The sequence below is a fragment of the Ailuropoda melanoleuca genome, chromosome 8, assembly GCF_002007445.2.
Source record: "Ailuropoda melanoleuca isolate Jingjing chromosome 8, ASM200744v2, whole genome shotgun sequence".
NCBI lineage: Eukaryota > Metazoa > Chordata > Mammalia > Carnivora > Ursidae > Ailuropoda > Ailuropoda melanoleuca.
This window is the reverse complement of record NC_048225.1, coordinates 57,326,401-57,348,020: the sequence shown is the minus strand read 5'-3', so window position 1 is coordinate 57,348,020 and position 21,620 is coordinate 57,326,401. Positions and strand designations below refer to the sequence as shown.

Sequence of the window (21,620 nt, the reverse complement as noted above, 5' to 3'; positions counted from 1 at the left end):
AATTGACCACAGTGCAACTAGAATCATCTTTTAACAATATGAACACGATCATACCATTCACCCTTTCAAAAACACACACATTCAAAATTAGCGCTTACATTTATTTATTTAGGAATAATAGAGAACTTCTTAAGATTACTTCTGTCTTGTTTCATAATGCTCTTCATATCAAGGCTGTATCCATCTCTGAACTTTATTCTGCAAATTGTTATAAATTCCAAAACGTTTCATCCTTTCTTTTATTTCATGGTTTTTCTCCCTTTCTGAAATTTTCCTATCCCATCACAGTACCCAGTGTGGGCATTTTTCCTCACCTTTAGGGTCGCATAAACATGACCTCATGTAATCCCTCCCAGGGAGCTTTCCCCACATGGGACACATGTAGTGGCATAGCAACATAAGCTGGTCCACTTTGTATTTTGATTGCATAGGGCAATATCTAGGATGGGCAGTCGTGCGGGCACATAATCAATTTTTGAGTACTTATTTATTAGAAATAAATTTATAAATTTAACCAAATAGATCCTCCTGGCAAGAGCCCTTAAAGATCATTTACTTTACTCCACAACACTCAAATATTTTAAAAATTAAAAAAAAAAAAAACCTTAGTTCAGAGATCAGAAGCAACTTAGTCACTATCATATAGCTAGTGTCCGATGAGGAACAGAATATGGGCTTCCTGGACTCCGGTCTTGTTTTTTGGTCCACACTTTCAAAATGAAGTTAAGAGAGAATAAAGATACAGAAATAATGGAGTCATCATCATCATCTCTTAACAGGACCCTGGGATTATGTATTGTTAGAGATTTTTTTTAAATAATATTTATATTGTTATATTAGTCACCATACAGTACGTCCCCAGTTCTTGATGCAATGTTCCATGATTCATTACTTGCATGTAACACCCAGTGCACCATGCAATACGTGCCCTCCTTAATACCCATCACCAGCCTATCCCAATCCCCACCTCCCTCCCCTCTGAAGCCCACAGTTTGTTTCCCAGAGTCCACAGTCTCTCATGGTTCATTCCCCTTTCTCTTTACCCCCCCTTCATTCNTGGATCATAGGGTAGCTCCTAATATAATCAGGGATATAAGACTGTTCTCTCTACAAAGATAGGAACTCTGTGTGAATGACATTCACACTTCCCTAATCTCAGCACTCAATCCCTTAGTGAACTGAAGAGGGGACACAAGCGTAAGGATATGGGAGAGGTTTTTCCACTTTCCACCTATCTCCATAGACTTTAATCCTTATATTAGTTTTGGTTGTCCTCTCCTAGCAACCATACCACACTTTATATTAGAAATGCTAGAAAAATTTAGTAACTATGTTTTTATGCAATATTTCATCTCTTGATTGAGACAGTGTTATGTGGGGAAAACAAATACCTGAAATGAGTTTCTTATTATGATCTCTTGTCTGAAAGTTCACTAGTGCCTGTGTGTTTCTCTTTTATTACAGATTTGAATAGATGGTGAAGGGAATTTATGTAGTCAACAGCATACGCACAGAATGCCGACTACATAACATAAGGCTCGTGGTGATGGTGTGCTAACCCAGACTGTTTTACTCTAAACTATTGATTACTCCAAATGACTCGGCATGGTCTTTTTCGATGGTAGTACCTACAGACCCTTTCTACTGAGTGGTTTCCCTGGTCTGGAAGATTCTCATCCAGTGATTTCCATTTTGTTTTGTGCCCTCTACCTGATTGCTCTAATGGGGAACATCACCATCTCGGTGGTTATTTGGGTGGAATGGTCACTTCATGCACCCATGTACCTTTTTCTCTCCATGCTGGCTGCTACTGACCTGGGACTCTGTGCTGCCACCCTGCCCACGCTGCTCAGGCTTTTCTGGTTTAATGTTCATGAAATAGACTTTGATGCCTGCCTCACCCAGATGTTCTTCATTCATGTGTTTTCCTTAATGGAGTCAGGCATCCTCCTCACCATGGCTTTTGACCGCTACGTGGCCATCTCCAACCCACTCAGGTACACTACTATTTTGACCGATTCCACCATCGCCAAGATAGGTGTGGGGCTTCTGCTACGGGCTGTGGCTGTCATCTTCCCAGGACCCTTTCTCATTAAGTGACTCAGGTTTTGTAAGGCTAATGTGCTCTCCCACTCCTCCTGCCTGCATCCAGATGTCATTAAGCTCTCCTGTTCTGACCCCTGGATAAATAGCATCTGTGGCCACCTCATCATTCTCATCACCTGTGGAGTGGACTCAGTACTCATTCTCCTCTCTTATTTGAAGATTCTGATCACTGTGCTAGGCATTGCCTCCCGGGAAGAACAATTCAAGGCCCTTAACACTTGTGTCTCCCACATTTGTGCTGTGCTGCTGGTCTATGTCCCTATGCTGGGGGTATCCATCATCCATCGCTTTGGGAAACATGTTCCACCCCTGGTGCATATTATCATGGGTTATATATACCTACTGATTCCTCCTGTTCTCAACCCTGTTGTATACTGCGTTAAAACCCAGGAGATACGCACCCGTATTCTAGGTAATCTCCTGAAATTATAGCAGAGAGTACTTTAGGGCCACTGTTATATTTCTGGAATAATCCTTATGAAATCAACTTCTAACTTGAGCAAAGAAAACATATATCTCTGAAAAATAGTCATACGTCCACTATCTTCATGTACATATTTGTCTCTCACTCTTCTGGAAGTTTTTGAAGATAGTAACAATATCTTATGACTTTTCATTTCCCTAAAGTAACTCCACAAAGATAGATAATAAATAATCGTACAAATAGAGGTGAGTTCTCAATCATCTATGTTGTCAGAAAGCCCCAATATTCATGGAGACCAGTGGATTAGTTGGAAGATGTAGAATGCAAATCATAAGGCATCCAGCAGAGGCCATGCTATCACCTGACCCCATGCACTCTTCACTATAACTTCTGATGATATCTTCCATGAATGTCTCTTCCATGACTTTTTACTGGCTATCCTTGAAATTATATAATTTCCTCAGCTTTTATTTGTGAGAGTTTTATTTTTAGATAGTACTTTAGAAATGTATTATCCTATTTTACCATGCACTGACTCAACTTCTTTGACATCTAACCATAGGCACACATATAAAGCCTAGAAATCTAGGCCAGAAATTAAAGAACAGACTGAAAATCTGACATGAACTTGTGTTATGGCATGCCAGGTACTACTCTTTATCTCATATTTTTATTTGCTAATTAGCATTCTCCTGATTTATGATATTATGTAACTAAATGTAAGTAAAAGTAGGCTGTTGACTCAGTATCTGTTGGGGAGTGTGTTGCTAAGTTTTGGTAGAGGGAAGGTATTTATTATTTGAATAGCACTCACTTTGAATAGTTTTTGCCTCCAAGGAGTCATTAAAATAATGATAAGAACAAGAAATAACTGCCTCAGGTTGGTTGCATTTGCAGCATATCGCAGCAAGAATAACAAGGAGGTTAAGGAGAGAAGGAGAATAAGAAGGCCTTAGGGTCTTACATATTTCTCATCTCATGTTAACTGATTTCTATGACTTTCCTGTATCTATTGAAGGAAAACCAACAAAGAAACAGATTTCTACAACATTATACTTACAAAGATTTCTGGACATGAATAGGAAGTTCATAGTAATTCTAAATGGTTGTATGGTAAAGTCAGAGCTTGTAAATTTAACTCATTGCCTCATGTGTGTCTGTAAACAATCTAAAGCCAGGCCTGGGCACTCTGTCTAGACACTCTGGAAAGCCAATGGACATTTTCTGCCATTGTTATTTTTAGTTTATCATTTGTCATTTTCATCCTTTTTATCATTCCACAGCTCTGTATTTTTGGAACTCAATGTCCTTATCTTACCTGGGAAACAATTTTTTTCTTTTTTCTTTCTTTTATTTTTTTACTGTAGAGTATGTATCTCTTTCACTAAGACAGGGAACATCTATCTTTCACTGAGTGTCCATACTAACAAGAAACCCAGCATACATGTGATCTACAAAATGTGTATTGAAAAATCAAGAAATAAGTATACGGTCACAAATTATTTGAGACATATATAACCACAAAGTAGACATAAAATTGATGTCATAATCTAAACAAGGAATAAATTACATAATCGTAAAGACCATAGGGAAAAGCAGTTGCATAGATGATTTTTCTCTTGGAACAATAAGACATTTGTGATTAGACATGACTCCATGAGATCAACAGCAAAGGTGAAGCTGAAACTATATTTGGCATGTAGGAACATTCTAAATGAATATCATATTATTGAACCCTGCTTTGAATGTTCCTCAGTGGAAAATGCAGCATATTTTTATATTATCCAGTTTTTTCTGACTGATAACTTAATAATTCCTCAAATCTGGTGGATGAGGTAGTTCATGGGCATCAATAGGAGAATTTCATGATTTCGGATTGGTGAATTAAAATAGGTGGCTCACAGGGGTGCCTGAGTGACTGTCAGTTAAGCGTGGGACTCTTGGTTTCGGCTCGAGTCATGATGTCAACGTCATGAGATCCAGCCTTGCCTCTGCCTCACGCTTAGTGTGCAGCTGCTTGAAATTCTCTCCCTCTCCTTCTGCCCCACCCCTCGCTCAACACATGTTCTCTCTCTCTCTCAAATAAACATATAAATAAATAAAGCCTTTAAAAATCACATTAATAAAATAAAATAGGTGACTTACTAAATCACTTTGAACTGAAAGGGTATGTGACTTCAGAGTTTAGGAGTACCTAAAAGTACAAATATAATTAACCTGAAAATAAGAATACATATGAGGATAAACTGCATTCTTTTACATCTCTAACCACTGAGCAGCATCATAATTATTTACCTTCATTAATGGAATATTATTATCTGATTGGTATTCTCTAACCATTACAATGAATTGTCTCACTTATCTGGCTCATCAACATTTAGTGAGTCAAATGTTGTTTTTCCCTCAAGTAAACATATATACATAGACTCATTTTAATTAATAATGTGTATATTTCTTTGATCTTTTATTGTATAATCACCACCAAAAACCATGGCTAGTAATGACCATTTTATATACCTCCTCTCCTAATTAAGGTGGTGTATCTATACACATGAACAGTTAATACTTGATCACTAGAAGCTGTTGTCTTGGTATTGGGATTATATACAGTAACAGGAATGATCAAAGGAAAGAACATTATAGGAGTTGCCCATGAATTTTAACTGATACTTGGGTGAGCCAATAGCAGTTACCATCATCTCTTTCTCTTATTCTTCTCTATACATTGTAAAAAGAACTTGGGATTCTGTGCTAAATCATCGTGAAAATAAAAAATTGATTGCAGTGCCAGCTCAGGCAGGAACACTTTGATAAGGGAAATAGATCTATGGAAATGGAAGCATTAAGGATTCCAAATAAAGCCAAAGAAATTTATTCCCCAGGTAAGACTAAGGAAAGCCAGAACTAGGAACATCCGCTTGACTTTTATCTTTCAAAAATTAGCTTTGAAAATGTCATTACCTGTCTATGTTGCTGTACTCACCCGCCCTGGGCCTTTCTATTCCTAAGGAAACTAAATATCCTCAGAAAGGGCAGAACATGTATCTAAACTTTTAAAAGATGATGGAGATGTACCATGAGGATCGATAACTTCTGCTTCAAGCCCTAATATGCTCTTATGTCAAAATAAGGTATCTCCCATGATTAAGAAAGAAAGAAAAAGTAGATATACAAAGACATTGATATAACAAGAAATATAATATTAAATTTCCTGGTAAATACAGAGTATCAGGAAGCAAAGATACATGGGGCTAATATATTACATGAAAAATTAATGGATAAAGGACCTTGGAAATGGAAGGGAATAGATGGAAATGATTCCTAACACACTCTGCTCCAACATATTCATATTTAGAGGGAATTTACATAGCACGTGTTAAGTCAAGCTGTATTGTCCCACTCTCTCCTTTGGGACCTTCTTGTGATGCTCCGTTGCCTCTATTTCTGTTCTTTACTCTTTTGTTGGCAATCTGATGCAAACAAACCTAGAGCAGACAAATCAGTACGTGTTTAAACCATTTAGTTGATGCCATCATTGCCTTGAGGACATGCCTACATCATAACAGAACTGATTTTTGTGGGGAAAAGCAGGTGGAGGACTCCTTGGCGGATCTGCTTGGTCTTCACACTGTAGATGATGGGATTGAGCACAGGTGGAACCAATAAGTAGACGTGAGCCATGAAGACATGGATGAGTGGGGAGGAGTGTTTGGCAAAACGATGGACAATAGAAAGCCCTATCATAGGCACGTAAAGGATGNATAAAGGATGAGTACAGCACAGATGTGGGATGCACACGTGTTGAGAGCCTTAAGCCTCCCGTCACGCGATGTAATTCTTAATATTGAGTGAAGGATGCACATATAAGACACAAAAATACCCAGAGAGTCCATGCCCCACAGCACAGTGATCAGAACCAATCCATATATAACATTAAACATGGTGTCAGCACAGGCAAGGCGAATCATGTCCTGGTGCAGACAATAGGAATGAGAAAGGATGTGCGAATGGCAGAAAGGAAAGAAGGCCAGCCGGACCAGAAGTGGAATCATGGCAAAGGCACTCCTAAGCAGGGCTGCAATTCCAATTTTACTGATAAGTCTTGGGGTGAGAATGGTAGCATATCGTAGAGGGTGGCAGATAGCCACATAGCAGTCAAAGGCCATGGCCAAGAGCACAGACGATTCTGTGAAGGAGAAAGTGTGAATAAAAAACATTTGGACCACACAGGTGTTGAACTGGATTTCCCTGGAAATGGACCACAGCACCCTGAAGAGTGATATCATTGTGGGCATGGACATGCCCATGTCAGAGAGGGAGAGCATGGCCAGGAAGTAGTACATGGGCTCGTGGAGCCTGGGGTCTGTCCGGACAATATGCAGGATGGTGCAGTTACCCATTATTCCAACAAGGTAGAGGACACAGAATGGAATGGATATCCAGTGGTGGAATTCCTCATAGCCAGGGATACCTGTGAGATAGAACGTGGAGGACAGGGTACTACTGGAGTTTAAGGTTGCCATGGAGCTCACTGTTAAAACTACAACCCAATTTCAGGATCCCACTCCAGTGGGGAGGGCAATGATGAGATCAGCATCTCAGTCTGGAAAACAAAACAAAACAAATGAACCGTCAGTGCTTTTAGTCAACACTCTTCTCTTCGTCTCCACATTTTTGCTCTTTCTTCACTGCATTGCTGAGCATGGTGAGTTAAGCAAAATATCTACTTTAAACCATAAGGACATTTCCTTCTGCCTCTCAGAGGCAGACCTATTGACATCCTTTCTAAATATGGATAATCTTCTTCTAAAGACACTATAAGTACAGCACACGCACACACACACACACACACACACACACAAATGGTTCCAGTTTACATCTTTCATTCTATAATTTTCTTCTAGAATTTCCTTGGCTAGGGCTACTGATCTTAACATTGGCCTGTTTTGTTTGCTTGTTTGTTTGCTGGTTTGTTTGTTTTATGACTCCTGTAGTGATTTACACACAATGCCTTGCTCTGCCTAAGCCACATAGATTTTCAATAGTACTAGAACACCACGCAAGGAGGTATCTTTACAGGATTCCGGCAAGTATGGGTCAGCAGTATTTATTAGCATAAGCAGGTCTTACTGACATATCCCCAGTTGTAGAGTTGAGGCCACAGGCTTGGTCTTGGACTAGCATTGCCAGGAGCTAAATATGGGTTAAAATAGACTTAATTATAACAATTTTGAATTTAAAAAAGTTCTAATAATGAAACATAGAATTTTATATGTAATGTTCTTATTGTAAAAAAAAAATACATAATTTAAGCAAGGTTTAATTGCCTCTGACTCTGATATTAAAGTTTCAAAGCCTTCTTTCTTTTAGTTTCAGATCCGATCAGTCATTTAGAGAGTGGTGCCTTCTACCAAAGGAAAAAGAAAGAAAGAGAGAAAGATAGGTGCTATAAGGAAAGAGGGAGTAGAAACTCATGCTTCAAAGCAAAAACAAGAGAAAATAAGATAACTCAAAAACTATAATGCTCAGGAAAAGCATCTGACCTTGATACAAAATCTTTCCTACTCAGAACAAATGAGAAAATATATTTCCCCCCAATAGATTCCAGTACTTCTTCTGTGGTCAAGAAACACATCTCTGAAGTAAGAAAGATGAGCCACCTCTCAAAATCCCACTTGCCCATCACTTGACAAGAATCCCCACTCACCAAAATGCAGTTCTGAGAATTTACAGTCCAAGAGACAGATTACTTCCCATCTTCAAAGAGTAAACTTGTCTCTTCTTATCACGTAAAGTCTACTTTGGTCCTTAGGGAACTTCACATCCCCTTCAATCTTCTCTAGGTCCACACAGATAAAATCTGAATTCAGCAGTTTTGACTGGAATGATTAATAATCACAATTTTTGAGGAAATGGAAGACCCGTAATCAAGAAGTCAAATAAGTAAACGCCAGAGATGAATTCAGTCTCTCTGACTACTCATATTACAACTGAATACTGCTCACATATTGTATAACCTGGTGCCTATGGTCCTGCTAGTTTCTTCAATCAGCCTGACTTATTACCACCACCAATTCCTGCTTCTCTTGCCCTGGGCTTGTCTCTCTCGCCTTCCTTTCTACCTTTCTATACCTGCATTCACTACCTTCAGTGCCAAGATTTTCCAATATTATTACTTGTTTTTGTTGATTACTTTCCAATATCTCATCCCTAATCCAAATGTAGAAATCTGCCTTCTTTTTTACCTCGCTGCTTAATCAGTTCAGACCATTTCTCTGATTTCAGAGTGGCTCTTTCCCTCTGCCAAGAAGAGGTGAACTTGAAGTTTAATTAAAAAATGGTAGATACCTGAGCTGGAGGCCAGTCTGAAGCAGCTTTATCATCTCCATGACTTTCTATTGAGGTTTTAGGAGACAACTGTCCACCATCCCCCTCGTTCAGACTCTCCCTCTGCTTTCACAAGCTTATCCACATCAGGAAAATTCTGGTTCCAAAACTTCCTCACTTTTTAAGTTGGATGAATGGCTTATTTTTCTCTGTAGCAAAGTAGCCTCATCTGTGAACTGTAGGGAAAAACAATTTGACAGGATCGTGCTTCAGATTAAAGGAGCTAACGTGGGTAAAACACTTAGCATACAGCCTTACATTAGTGAACAGAAAATAATCGTGATAATGATGACAGACAGCAATGACAATAACAATATTTCTTTGAAGTGTAATGGGAGGTAGGAAGATATGTGGAGACTCTGGAGTATCCTTCCAGAGAGGAAACACCCTGAGAGGGCTACTCACAAAAGTGAGCTAATTGGCTGAGGCGTGGGAAAGAACGGATATCAGATTTATCTCTGTTTCATCCAGTGAAAAGTTAGTACACCCATAGGTATAAACTGCTTCATGTTTTTTTTCTACCCCGAAATTCTTCTGGTAATTTTGATGGCTTTATTTATATATTTTTTCATCCCACTCATTGCCAATTTGGGAAGGAAATAAAAAAGAAGATACATCCCAGGATAAAATGGGAAGTCTCTCTAAGAAAAGGAATGAGATTTGGGACTACGATGAGCCTGGAATCTGAGCAGCCATGTTAGTATTCCCTTGTGAAGTTGTAACATATATTCTAAAGTAACATATATTCGGTAATATTCCACATATCCCTAAGATCTGCCCTGCCAATTATTCCACAACTCCTTATATTTGACATGGGTTCATTTTGACTGCCCAGTTCCTATTGCTTCTGATTGTCTAATTTCAAATTCATTCACATGCCCTTGTGATGTCTTCTTCCATTCCTCAGAGGAGGAAGGTAGAGTTTAAAGAGTTAGTTTACAAACTCAAAAATCAGAAGAAGTTATAATTTGGGGTTTAGACCTCTGAGTCACACTTAATGTCATATTAAAAAGCACTGATACTTGGGATACTGTGGGACTTTAAGGCTATCTGATACAATCCCAGTCACACTCTGGAATCTCCATTCTGTCACGTCAGAAAAATAAATCGTCACCCCGTGTAAGTATCACATCCTGCCCATGGAGACAGAGACCACCTACCATAAAGGTCTAGGGTATCTCAGGCAAGTACAGTCTGAAAACTCTGACCGAGTCTGGCTTGAATACTGTAAGAATGAGCATGAACAATGAAGGTATTTTGGTGAAAATTATGTCCTATGATGAACTGAGAGCCTTTCTCTTCTGGAACACTCACCTGATCGTCCTTCTCCACTCTGGTTGTCCACTCTCCTCTCTTTTGTCTCTGTGTTTTCCTCTTACCTCCCACTTTTATTGCCCTCAGTGCTCACTTACCTGGCAGAATAGTTCCTCTTGTCAAGAGACCATTCTAATTCTCAGAGCAAGAAGGATCAGTTCATAAGTCTTCCTCCAGTCCTCTGAGGTATGAGGCCCCAGGATAAATGCAGGACAGTGCGTGCAACCCTGTCAGTGCCACCAATTCAGTTCGGTTTCTCTCCACCACTCAGGCTGCAGCAGGGTGTGGCAGTTTGGGAACACAGGGGCAAGAAGGCTGTTGAGATTCTCTAATGCTTGTCGCCTCAATGTCTGGGAACAAATGAGGTAGTGCCATGCAATATGAAATACTAGCTTGTATCCAGAATATGATGGGCAGTAAAGATTTTTGGATATGGTGTAGCCAACGAGAGGGTCTTGTTAAACCTAAACTGGGGAGGGACACAGAGTCTGTGCCCTAAGAGCTGGAAGTGTCTCTAGTTCAGTTCTATTACGATGCACGGGATGAAAATGAGACTCAGTCATGTGATCTGCCTCCCTCAACATCATACAGCAGTGGGTACATGGAAATTTGTGTTCCTTCTACTGAATTTTGCTGTGAACCTAAAACTGGTATAAAAAGTCTCTATTAAAGGGGCATCTGGGTGGAGCAGTCATTAAGTGTCTACCTTTGGCTAAGGGCGTCATCCCAGCGTTCTGGGATTGAGCCCAGCGTTCTGGGATCGAGCCCCACATCAGGCTTCTCTGCTGGGAGCCTGCTTTTTCCTCTCTCACTCTCCCTGCTTGTGTTCCCTCTCTCGCTGGCTGTCTCTCTCTGTCAAATAAATAAATAAAATCTTTAAAAAAATCTCTATTAAAAGCCACAATATAAGGAATGAAACCAATGTCATCACTCAGATCTGATTGCCTGGTATGGCACTTTTTTCACTGTGCCATAGAGCTCTTCCTAATGACACAGATTAATATGTTTAATATGTCTAAAAAGAGAAGATTTACTCAACTATTAAAACTCTCCCTTTGTCAACAGTACTGATTCCTGAATGTCTATTTGTGATTGAGCAATGCAACAGTTTGGCCTGTACACTATTGAATAATCAGAAATCTATAATTAGGGCGGATGTTCCAATTGTAATGTCAGCCCTGTTTAGTACAGAAACTACTTCTAAAAATGTGGTCTCATATGAATTTTTCCAACTTTGTTGTTGATTTTGGCAATATTGATCTAATTATACTGCCTAGCATCCCTCAGCAAACAAAAGTCTAGGATCAGATTGATTCCCAGGGGTTTCTACCAGACATTTAAAGAAGAGTTAATACCTATTCTCCTCAAACTGTTTCAAAAAATAGAAATGGAAGGAAAACTTCCAAACTCATTCTAGAAACCAGCTTTACCTTGATTCCAATACCAAAGGCCCCGCTAAAAAAGAGAATTACAGGCCAATATCCCTGATGAACATGGATACAAAAATTATCAATAAAACACTAGCAAATCAAATTCAAGAGTACATTCTAAGAATTACTCACCACAATCTTGTGGGATATATCACTGGCTGCTGGGGTGGTTCAACATTCACAAATCAATCGACAAGATACACCACATTCATACAAGAAAAGAAAAGAGCCATATGATCCTGTCAATAGATGCAGAAGAAGTAGTTGACAAAATACAGCAAAGCGGGATAGATGAGACATACATGAGCATCATGAAGGTCACGTACAAAAGACCCACAGCTAATATCGTCCTCAATGGGGAAAACCTGAGAGCCTTTCCCCTATTGTCAGGAACAAGACAAGGATGTCCATTCTTACCATTACTATTTAACATAGTGTTGGAAATCCTGGGCTCAGCAATCAGACAACAAAAAGAAATAAAAGATATCCAAATTGGGAAGGAAGAATCAAACTTTCATTATTTGCATACAACATGATACTTTGTGTAGAAAACCTGGAAGACTCCACCAAAAAAATTCTAGAACTCATATGCAAATTCAGCAAAGCTGCAGGATATAAAATCAATGTGCAGAAATACCTATACAACAATAACTAAGCAGCAGAAAAAGAAATCAAGGAATCAATTCCACTGGCATTGCACCAAAAACAGTGAGATACCTAGAAATAAACCTAACTAAAGTGGTAAAAGATCTGTACTCTGAAGACTATAGAACACTTGTGAAAGTAATTGAAGAGGACACAAAGAAATAGAATAGCATTCTAAGCTCATGGATTGGAAGAACAATATTGTTAAAATGTTTATACTGCCCAAAGCAATCTACACATTCAATGCAGTCCCTATCAAAATAACACCAGCATTTTTCACAGAGCTGGAACAAGCAATCCTAAAATTTGTGGGAACCACAAAAGACCCCAAATACCCAAAGCATTTCTGAAAGAGGAAAACAAAACAAGGCATCATGATTCCAGATTTCAAGCTATATTACAAAGCTCTAGCGATCAAGACAGTATGGTATTGACACAAAAACAGACACATAGATCAATGGAAGCAAATTGAGAAGCCTGAAATGGCCCCACAACTATAGAGTCAACTAATCTTTGACAAATCAGGAAAGAATGTCCAATGGAAAAACGACAGTCTCTTCAACAAATGGTGTTGGGAAACTGGGCAGCAACATGCAGAGGAATGAAACTGGACCACTTTCTTACACCACACACAAAAGTAAATTCAAAATGAATGAAATGCATGAATATACAGCTTTCCAAAGAAGACATCCCGGTGGCTAACTGACACATGAACAAATGCTCAACATCACTCATCATCAACGAAATACAGATCAAAACCACTATGAGATACCACCTTGCATCTGTCAGAATGGCTAAAATTAATAATACAAGAAACAACAGGTACTGGTGAGGATACAGAGAAAAGGGAACCCTCTTGTACTGTTGGTGGGAATGCAAACTGGCACAGCCACTCTGGAGAACAGTTTGGAGGCTCTTCAAAAAGTTAAAAATAGAACAACCCTACTATCCAGCAATTGCCCTAGTAGGTATGTACCCAAAGGATCCAAAAAAGAGGTATATGCATCCTGATGTTTGCAGCAGTATTATCAACAAATAGCCAAGCAATGGAGAGAGCCCAAATGTCCATCACCTGATGAAAGGATAAAGATGATAGATATAAATAGATAGATGATAGATAGATAGAGAGATAGAGATAGAGATATATGATGGAATATTATTCAGCCAGCAAAAAGAATGAAATCTTGCCATTTGCAACAACATGGATGGAGCTAGTGTATTATGCTAAGTGAAATAAGTCAGTCAAAGAAAGACAAATACCATATGATCTCACTCATGTGTGGAATTTAGGAAAGAAAACAAATGAACATATGGGAAGGGGGGAAAGAAAAAATGGAGAGAAGGAGAGAAGCCATAAGAGACTCCTAATGATAGGGAACAAAGTGAGGGTTGATGGAGGGAGGTGGAGGGAGGTTGGGCTAGATGGTTGATGGGCATTAAGAAAGGCATTTATTATGAGGGGCCCTGAGTGTCGTATGTAAGTGATGAATCCCTGAATTCTGCTCCTGAAACCGATATTGCACTGTATGTTAAATAATTGGAATTTAAATGAAAAAAAAAGAGAGAGAGAAAGAAATTTTTAAAAAGAGAAAAAAAGAAAAAAGAAAATGAAAAAAAAATAACACCTAACAACTATGTCATGTATTCACTGAGCTCAAATGTTGTTTATTGCACATATGTCACAACTCACTAATCTTCAGTCACTGCTGTATTTAATGTTTTCAATTGAGAACTGTTTTTTTCAGAAATTGATGCCCTCAGTATAAGTAATAGAACTCCTACAGAAAATGTACTCAATTACTATAGAAATTTACCATGAACTGATAGTCTATGAAAATGTGAGATTATTTATACCTTAACTGTAGGAAAACCCTCACAGTTCCATCTTCGAATATCTTAAGGACTTGCCAGACAAATGATCTGAACTTACTGCCTTCACTGGCACTGGATGCCTCATAATTTTCCTTATACTTTAGTTTCTTTAATTTTAATTTAAACATCTTTTGTATCATTTAAGTTTTATATAATCAAGGATCCCAAATTAAAGGGTTTTCATTAGTCATTACATCCATCCTCTTTCACTGGATGGTCTATATATTCCTCAAGTATACAATGGAAAGAAATAAGAAAACAATTTTGTTTTCCACTGCCAACATCTTTAACAACCTTAGGTCATAAGTTCAATTTTGAATGAGTCACTATAATGGGGAGAATGTGATTGGCAAATATCCACATTTAGAGCTATGGATAGAGTACTCCCTAGGCTGCAAGCCTGAGAGTGGATATAAAAATGAAAGTCAAAGTGGTTTCTATGACAAGGGCATGCTCATTCTATTTCCCCAATCTACCCTGCTTTGTGTCCTGACCATAACAGACTGCATGAACAGCTCCTTTCACTCTCTGGCTCCTGGTTGGACTTAGTCAGTGATGGGAGCTGTAAACAGGAATACAAAAGAACACACGGTTGAGGTGTTTACTCCCCTGGATCCCCACCAACCCCTCATAATGGCTGCATCTCTCTACAGAAAGGGGAAGTGGATGTCAAGTGTCCTTTTCCACATGATGCCTTTTCTAAGTTTGGGCAAACTCTTTTTCCTTTGCCTCACTGGGACTAGTGATGATAGCCAACTCCTCATCTGGAATACTATAAATATAGATACAGATACAAATATAAGTATAAACCTTCTTCATTTTCCTTAATCTTGCCAACATATTTTCAATGACTCCTGATCCTTTGATAAAATTCTTGAAATTATCCAGTTTGAGTGTGGCATATGTTTCCTAACAAATCCTTAATTAATCCAAAAGACAAATATCTATTTCACATACACGTATATATCTGTCACTTTTCATCTCTGCGCCGATCACCATGACTATCACTATCTGGAGTTTATAAAGTGCTGAATTTTTAATATGTCATTTTTTCTTCATTGTTTTCCTACAAGAAAACTGATGTCCATTTTTTGATTAATCAGGTACAATCATTTTTTTTCAAAATTGGGGATCATCTCAGAGAAGCCAGTTGCTCAAGTGTAAGAAAGAAAATTCAGCTACATCATTGCATATTTAGTTTTCCCACATACCTCAGTCAGAAAAAGCTGGCACTGAGAAAAGATAAGAAGATAGAACAGGTGACAGATGCAAGAAGATACCAGCATTCAGAATCTCATTATCCTTATGGTACTAGAGTGAAAAATAATTAGTTTAAATTCTGTTTCAATGCTCTTTTTTTTTAATGTTTTTTTATTATATTATGTTAGTCACCATACATTACATCCCCAGTTTCTGATGTAAAGTTCGATGATTCATTAGTTGCGTATAACACCCAGTGCACCAAGCAATACGTGCCCTCCTTACTACCCATCACCAGTCTATCCCCATTCTCCCACCCCCCTCCCCTCTGAAGTCCTCAGTTTGTTTCTCAGAGTCCATAGTCTCTCATGCTTCATTCCCCCTTCTGATTACCCCACCTTTCTTTATCCCTTTCTTCCCCTACCGATCTTCCTAGTTCTTATGTTCCATAGATGAGAGAAACCATATGATAATTGTCTTTCTCTGCTTGACTTATTTCACTTAGCATTATCTCCACCAGTGCCATCCATGTTGCAGCAAATGTTGAGAACTCGTTCTTTCTGATAGCCTGAGTAATATTCCATTGTATATATGGACCACAGCTTCTTAATCCAGTCATCTGTTGAAGGGCATCTCGGCTCCTTCCATGATTTGGCTATTGTGGACAATGCAGCTATGAACATTGGGGTGCATATGGCCCTTCTCTTTACTACCTGTATCTTTGGGGTAAACACCCAGTAGTGCAATGGCTGGGTCATAGGGTAGCTCAATTTTTAACTTTTTAAGGGACCTCCACACTGTTTTCCAGAGTGGCTGTACCAACTTGCATTCCCACCAACAGTGTAGGAGGGATCCCCTTTCTCCACAGGTCTTTCTAATTGCTTCTGATACATCTCTATTCTCCCGTTAAACTTGGGCAGTTTTCGGCATCTCTCTTACTCTAGTTGGTTTAAAGTTCTGAAGACATTTTTCCTCACAGGAGTGTACACTGACCAAGGGGGTTTGATATATTTGATACTCAGCATGAGCACACAGCCCTGTGAGTTGAAGTGTTGACTGGTGTGGTGAAAACTAACCCAATGCATTCACCACCCAAGCTTGTTCTGACATTCATTCCAACAGAAGTAAAGCAGACAAAGAAATGCAATCTTATTATTTATTCTATATATAAACTAAAATACCCATTTGATTATGATTTGGCTCAAAATCTGAAGAATAAAGTCTGCTTTGCTTCATTTGAAGGAAAATGGACCCAGTTACCCGTGCCCAGTCGGCTACATATTACCTCTGTTACCCTTGCATAGTTAACTTCTGTAAGTCTTAGTTTTAACATGGAAAATTGGGTTTCTCTTCAAACCTGAACAAAAAATATTTCCATACATGTTTTGGATGAAATGAATTTCCTCTTACTAAACATCCTTGTATCAGGGTTTTGAGATGCTTTAAAGCTAGGGAGTAATGATAGAAACAATTACAATGTTTTTCTTACAGAGATATGTAGAATTTATTAACTATCATGTACTTACTATACATCAAATGTGTCCAAGAAATTCTAAGCTGGTTATCTTCAGAATGAAGGTCATGGATGCAAAGGTCAAAATAACAGAGAATCTTATCCCTTCTAAGTGTGAGCAAATCCAACCCTTTTGGGTGCTAATATCCTTAGGAAGCCTTGGCGAATCTGCTTTGTCTTGATGCTATAAATGATTGGGTTACATACTGGCGGAACTAACAGGTAAATATTGGCCATGGTTATGTGGACAAGGGGGGAGGAGTGTTTTGCAAAGCGATGCACTAAGGATAGCCCTATCATGGGCACATACAGAATGAGCACGGCACAAATGTGGGAAGCACACGTATTGAGGGCTTTGAGCTTCCCTCTCTGGGATGCAATGCCTAGCACAGAATGGAGGATGAAAGCATAAGATAACAAGATTCCTAAAGAATCTACCCCCCAGTAAAAAGCAACAACAAACAAGCCATATAAAATGTTGAATGAGATGTCGTCACAAGCCAACTGGATGACTTCTTGATGCAAGCAGAAAGACTGGGAGAGAACATGGGAGTGACAGAAGGAAAATGTGGGAATACGAACAAGAATAACAGTGAGAACAATGGAGCATCTGATTACAATGAAGACCCCTATATAGATAATGCGTTGTGGGGTGAGTTTGCTGGAATACCTCAAAGGATCACAAATGGCCACATACCTGTCAAAAGCCATGGCTAGAAGCACAGCTGACTCCATCAGAGAAAAAGTATGGATAAAATACATTTGGACCACACAAGCATTCACCTCAATCTCCCTCACATCAAACCAGAAGATTTTTAATACTGTAGGCAGGGTGGAGAATGACATGCCCATGTCAGTGAGGGACAGCATGGCCAGGGAGTAGTACATGGGCTGGTGGAGGCTCTTGTCTGTGTGGATGATGTGAAGGATTGTGTAGTTGCCCACTGTTCCGATCAGGTAGCACACACACAAAGGGATGGGAATAAAGTGATTACCATTCTCGTAGCCAGGAATCCCAGTGAGGTAGAATGAAGCAAACCGTTCAGTACTGGAGTTAGACTCTGCCATGAGGCTGTCCCAAGTAGTCATTTTCCAATCATAAAAATGTGGGCTCCTAGAAGGAAGAAAAACACAAGCATTGAGAAGACAGCAACTCATGTTTCTACATTAGGTTTTTTCTGAAGTCTTATTGCTTTGTAGAGACATTATCTATACAGTTTGTAAAATGATTTTGAAAAATTACTCAAAGACACCATCCTCTTTTATTATATTAGTTTTTAATCCTTTACATGGTTTATGGTTATATAGTTTTCTGTCAATCTTTTATTCCATTGATTCTGGATTTTGAGTCATTCACAGGATACTCTTCCCTCCCCTCAATTTATAATATAGTCTCCTATTGTTTCTACTAATATTTTTGTAGGTTGGTTTGTTTCTATTTATTTTTAGATTCATCATTTACTTGTCATTTGTTTTTGTGTATGATGTTAAGTAAGGATATTTTCCACGACCCTGATCTCTCCATGTTAAGCCTTCATTTTCCTCTGACAAGGACACTGGATGGAAACATTTTAGAAGGAACGTCAGAAAAAGCGTAGGCAGTAAATGCACACAGTTAACTATCTCCAGTGGGGAAAAAAATCCATAAGACTAATCAAATCGTATTATATGATATGAATGGATACTTCAAAAACTGTATATACAGTGAGTGTGGTTACCAATTAGAGAGGGAAATAAATGAGGCTTCAAACTGGTTTAAGTGGGACCCAGAAGCCCATCCAGGGGTAAATGGCACTTACCTCACTTACTCAATCTTGGGTGTTTGGAGTTTGGATTCCATTTCATATTCTCCACCAAGGTGCATCTATGTGCACTTAAACTGCAGTCAGGCCAGAGTTTTACTTCAGTGAATTGTTAACGTTTTTTCCTTTGACACAATTGATGTGTGAGCTACATTAGCCTTGTTGATCCTGGAGCCTCCCTTCTGGTGTCACTGGAACTTGCAACTCTTTTTCTTATGCTCCTGTTTGCACATGGCCTTGGGCCATCTCTGACAGAGGAAGGAAAAATACCAGCGATCTCAACCTCACTGTCCCTATGGTCTTAGAATGAAGTTAGTACCCCCCACATTCTCAGACTGTGATACAGTGGTGCATTATAATTGCAACAGTCTGGTGCCATTCTCCTAATTTTCTCATGTTTGCTTCCTTGTTCATTCAGTTTTAATCCATTTCAGTCCCAAAGTGAATAAACCCCATCTCACAATATGGTACAGATAATTACATTAAATAATTTACGAAAGTGCTTACCCCAGTTCTCTTTCAATTTGAATTTTTACATTTTAATCATCATATTTGTACTGTAAAATATCTCCAATGACAACAAAAAGGAAGCATGTTGTAGATACGTAGACCGAGCCTTAGAGACTGAAGTGGTTTGCCTGAAGTCACACAGGAACAATAGTAGCTTTCATAAATATCAGTTTCAGAGCTCTGCTCATTCCCAGAATAGTGGCTGCCTCACCTGTCTGCTTCCTGCAGCCATGTGACTAGCTTGGTCAACATCTGAGCTCCAGCCTACACCACATGCAGTCCTTAACGCCAAAGCAATGTCAAGACAACAAATTCATTCCTTCAGACACTTCACTAGCTCAATATTTTACCGATCTGTACTTTTCCTGCACACTTTCCTTCTGTCACAACAACCACACAACATGTTATGTGTGTTACTAAAGCCCTGGTCACTTAACCATCTATACCTTAAGCCTCATAATGCAATGATTCTTTTATAGTTATGAATGGCGATCTCTACATAAAGAAAAAACAGATATCATTATCCAATTCCTTAAGTTTATTCATGAGTTATAATCATATCTCAATGTCCAAGAGTACTTTTAGACTCCTTAAAATTATTTATCTATTTATTGTATTTGAACCACTAAATATCTATATGAGATCAACAGAGGCCATGTTACGTATGGGTAGCCTGAGGTTCCGAAATATTACTGAGCAAACATAAGAATTATTAGAATTAGGGGCACCTGGGTGGCTCAGTCAGATAAGTGCCTATTGATTTTGGCTCATGTCATGATCCCAGGGATGTGAGCTGAAGCCCCACATCAGGCTCCATGCTGAGTACGCAGGCTATTTAAAATTCTCTCTCGCCCTCTCCCTTTGCCCTGCTCCCTGCTATCATTGTCTCTCTCTCTTTCTTAAAATAAATGAAAAGAATCATTAGAATTAGAATCTAAAAAGTTCTGGCTTCTCTGACATAAGAAAGAGAATAAGACTAATGTTTCTCAGCCATACCCACTGTTATATACCAAGTTAAATTGTCCAATCAATTTTAAAATGATGTGATCCCTGCCCCTAAAGTTGAACTGAAACACTAGTAAATAAGTAGCAAATGAAAAAGTATAACTCATTCAGCATCTACTGTACAATTAAATTACTCAAAATATACATACATGGGCTAAAAATAGTGAATAAAATAGCCATGATTTTTTGGGTCATTTCTCTTTATAAAAACAAATGGCAATGTCAAAGATGAAATGAATGCATTTTGTTAAACATGCTTTAAAGATGAGGTAAATTTGATTTTCACTTGGCTTACTTTTCAAATGTTGAAACTATTTAGAGAATAAAACTAAAAATACCTCTCACAAATGATGACAATAATTAATCTGAAACAAAAGGAAAAAACAGAATTAGAATCTAAGCCCTGCTTCTAAAGGTTCTGTAACTGCTAATGAAACATTTTAACCCTATTTCAGAAAGTAGTCTTTCTGTACTATGATGACCCTCAGTCACACGCTAGGACCCAGAGTGATGGATATAATTCATAAAGGGCCCTTCCCACTCAGACTGCAGAGAGTGTTTACCAAGCTTCCCCGAGTAATACCCTTGTCCTCTCCTGCAAATGCCTCCCACAGCTGAGCATGTGTTGTTTTCTCACTTTTCTCTACTATTTGACCCAAAAGATAGGTCTAGAAGAATACTGAGGGAGGCAGGTCTTGAAAGGAAGAGGTTTTGTTGGGCAGAGAAGAGAGTGAAGTGGGGAGAGCTCTAAGAATCTCCAATAAGAGTGGGGAAATAAGAAACAGTCTACTGGATATCTCTGCTTGTGCGTCTAAAAGGCACAACAAAGATCACATGGCCAAGAAAGAATTCTTGATAATTGCCTTAATATTTCCATTTTAGTAAATGTAATTCATGTTGTATAGTTGATAATATGTAAAAACTAGGTGTTGTCCTTGATTATTCAAACCTTTTTACTCCTGTCCACCCATCAATATGACCTCTTGTTTCTATAACCAAAGTTTTTAACTAATTCACTTCTGTTCTTTACCTCTGTCATGATTTCTCTTCTAAACTATTTGGTTAGACATTTAACTCATTTAATTCTTTCCTTTTTTGTATCATTCCTTTAAATCAATTTTTCTTACAGCAGTAAATTCTGAAAAACATAGGCAAAGTAAATCATTCCTGTGTTTGGTTTTTTTTAAAGTTTATTTATTTATTTGACAGAGAGAGAGCACAAGCAGAGGGAGTGGCAGGCAGAGGGAGAGGGAGAAGTAGGCTCCCCACCAAGCAGGGAACCTGATACGGGGCTCGATCCCAGGACCCCAGGTTCATGACCTGAGCAGAAGACAGATGCTTGTAGCTGTCCAATTTTCCCAGCACCATTTATTGAAGAGACTGTCTTTTTTCCACCAGAAGTTTTTTCCTGG

At 38.7% G+C, this 21,620-nt stretch overlaps 1 protein-coding gene, 1 long non-coding RNA gene and 2 pseudogenes across 2 annotated transcripts; 1 reads left to right on the top strand and 3 right to left on the bottom strand.

Annotated features, from left to right (window-relative positions):
- The first annotated feature begins 1,605 nt into the window (after positions 1-1,605).
- Positions 1,606-2,538, top strand: LOC100482144 (annotated as a pseudogene).
- A 3,535-nt stretch (positions 2,539-6,073) lies between these two features.
- On the bottom strand, positions 6,074-7,063 carry LOC117803554 (annotated as a pseudogene).
- A 5-nt stretch (positions 7,064-7,068) lies between these two features.
- LOC117803555 lies at positions 7,069-10,443 on the bottom strand. The gene is made up of 3 exons (XR_004627509.1): positions 10,330-10,443; positions 8,879-9,093; positions 7,069-7,133 (listed from the first exon to the last, which is right to left on the bottom strand). It is a non-coding gene; the product is annotated as an uncharacterized LOC117803555 (long non-coding RNA).
- A 6,556-nt stretch (positions 10,444-16,999) lies between these two features.
- LOC117803523 (olfactory receptor 51G1-like) lies at positions 17,000-17,959 on the bottom strand. Its single transcript, XM_034667606.1, has one exon. It carries the CDS (start codon positions 17,957-17,959, stop codon positions 17,000-17,002), a length of 960 nt encoding a protein of 319 aa, XP_034523497.1.
- Between the last annotated feature and the right edge of the window lie 3,661 nt (positions 17,960-21,620).

Coding starts and splice junctions, on each gene's coding strand:
- LOC117803523 (XM_034667606.1), bottom strand. CDS start 17,959: ATGGCAGAGTCTAACTCCAGTACTGAACGGTTTGCTTCATTCTACCTC.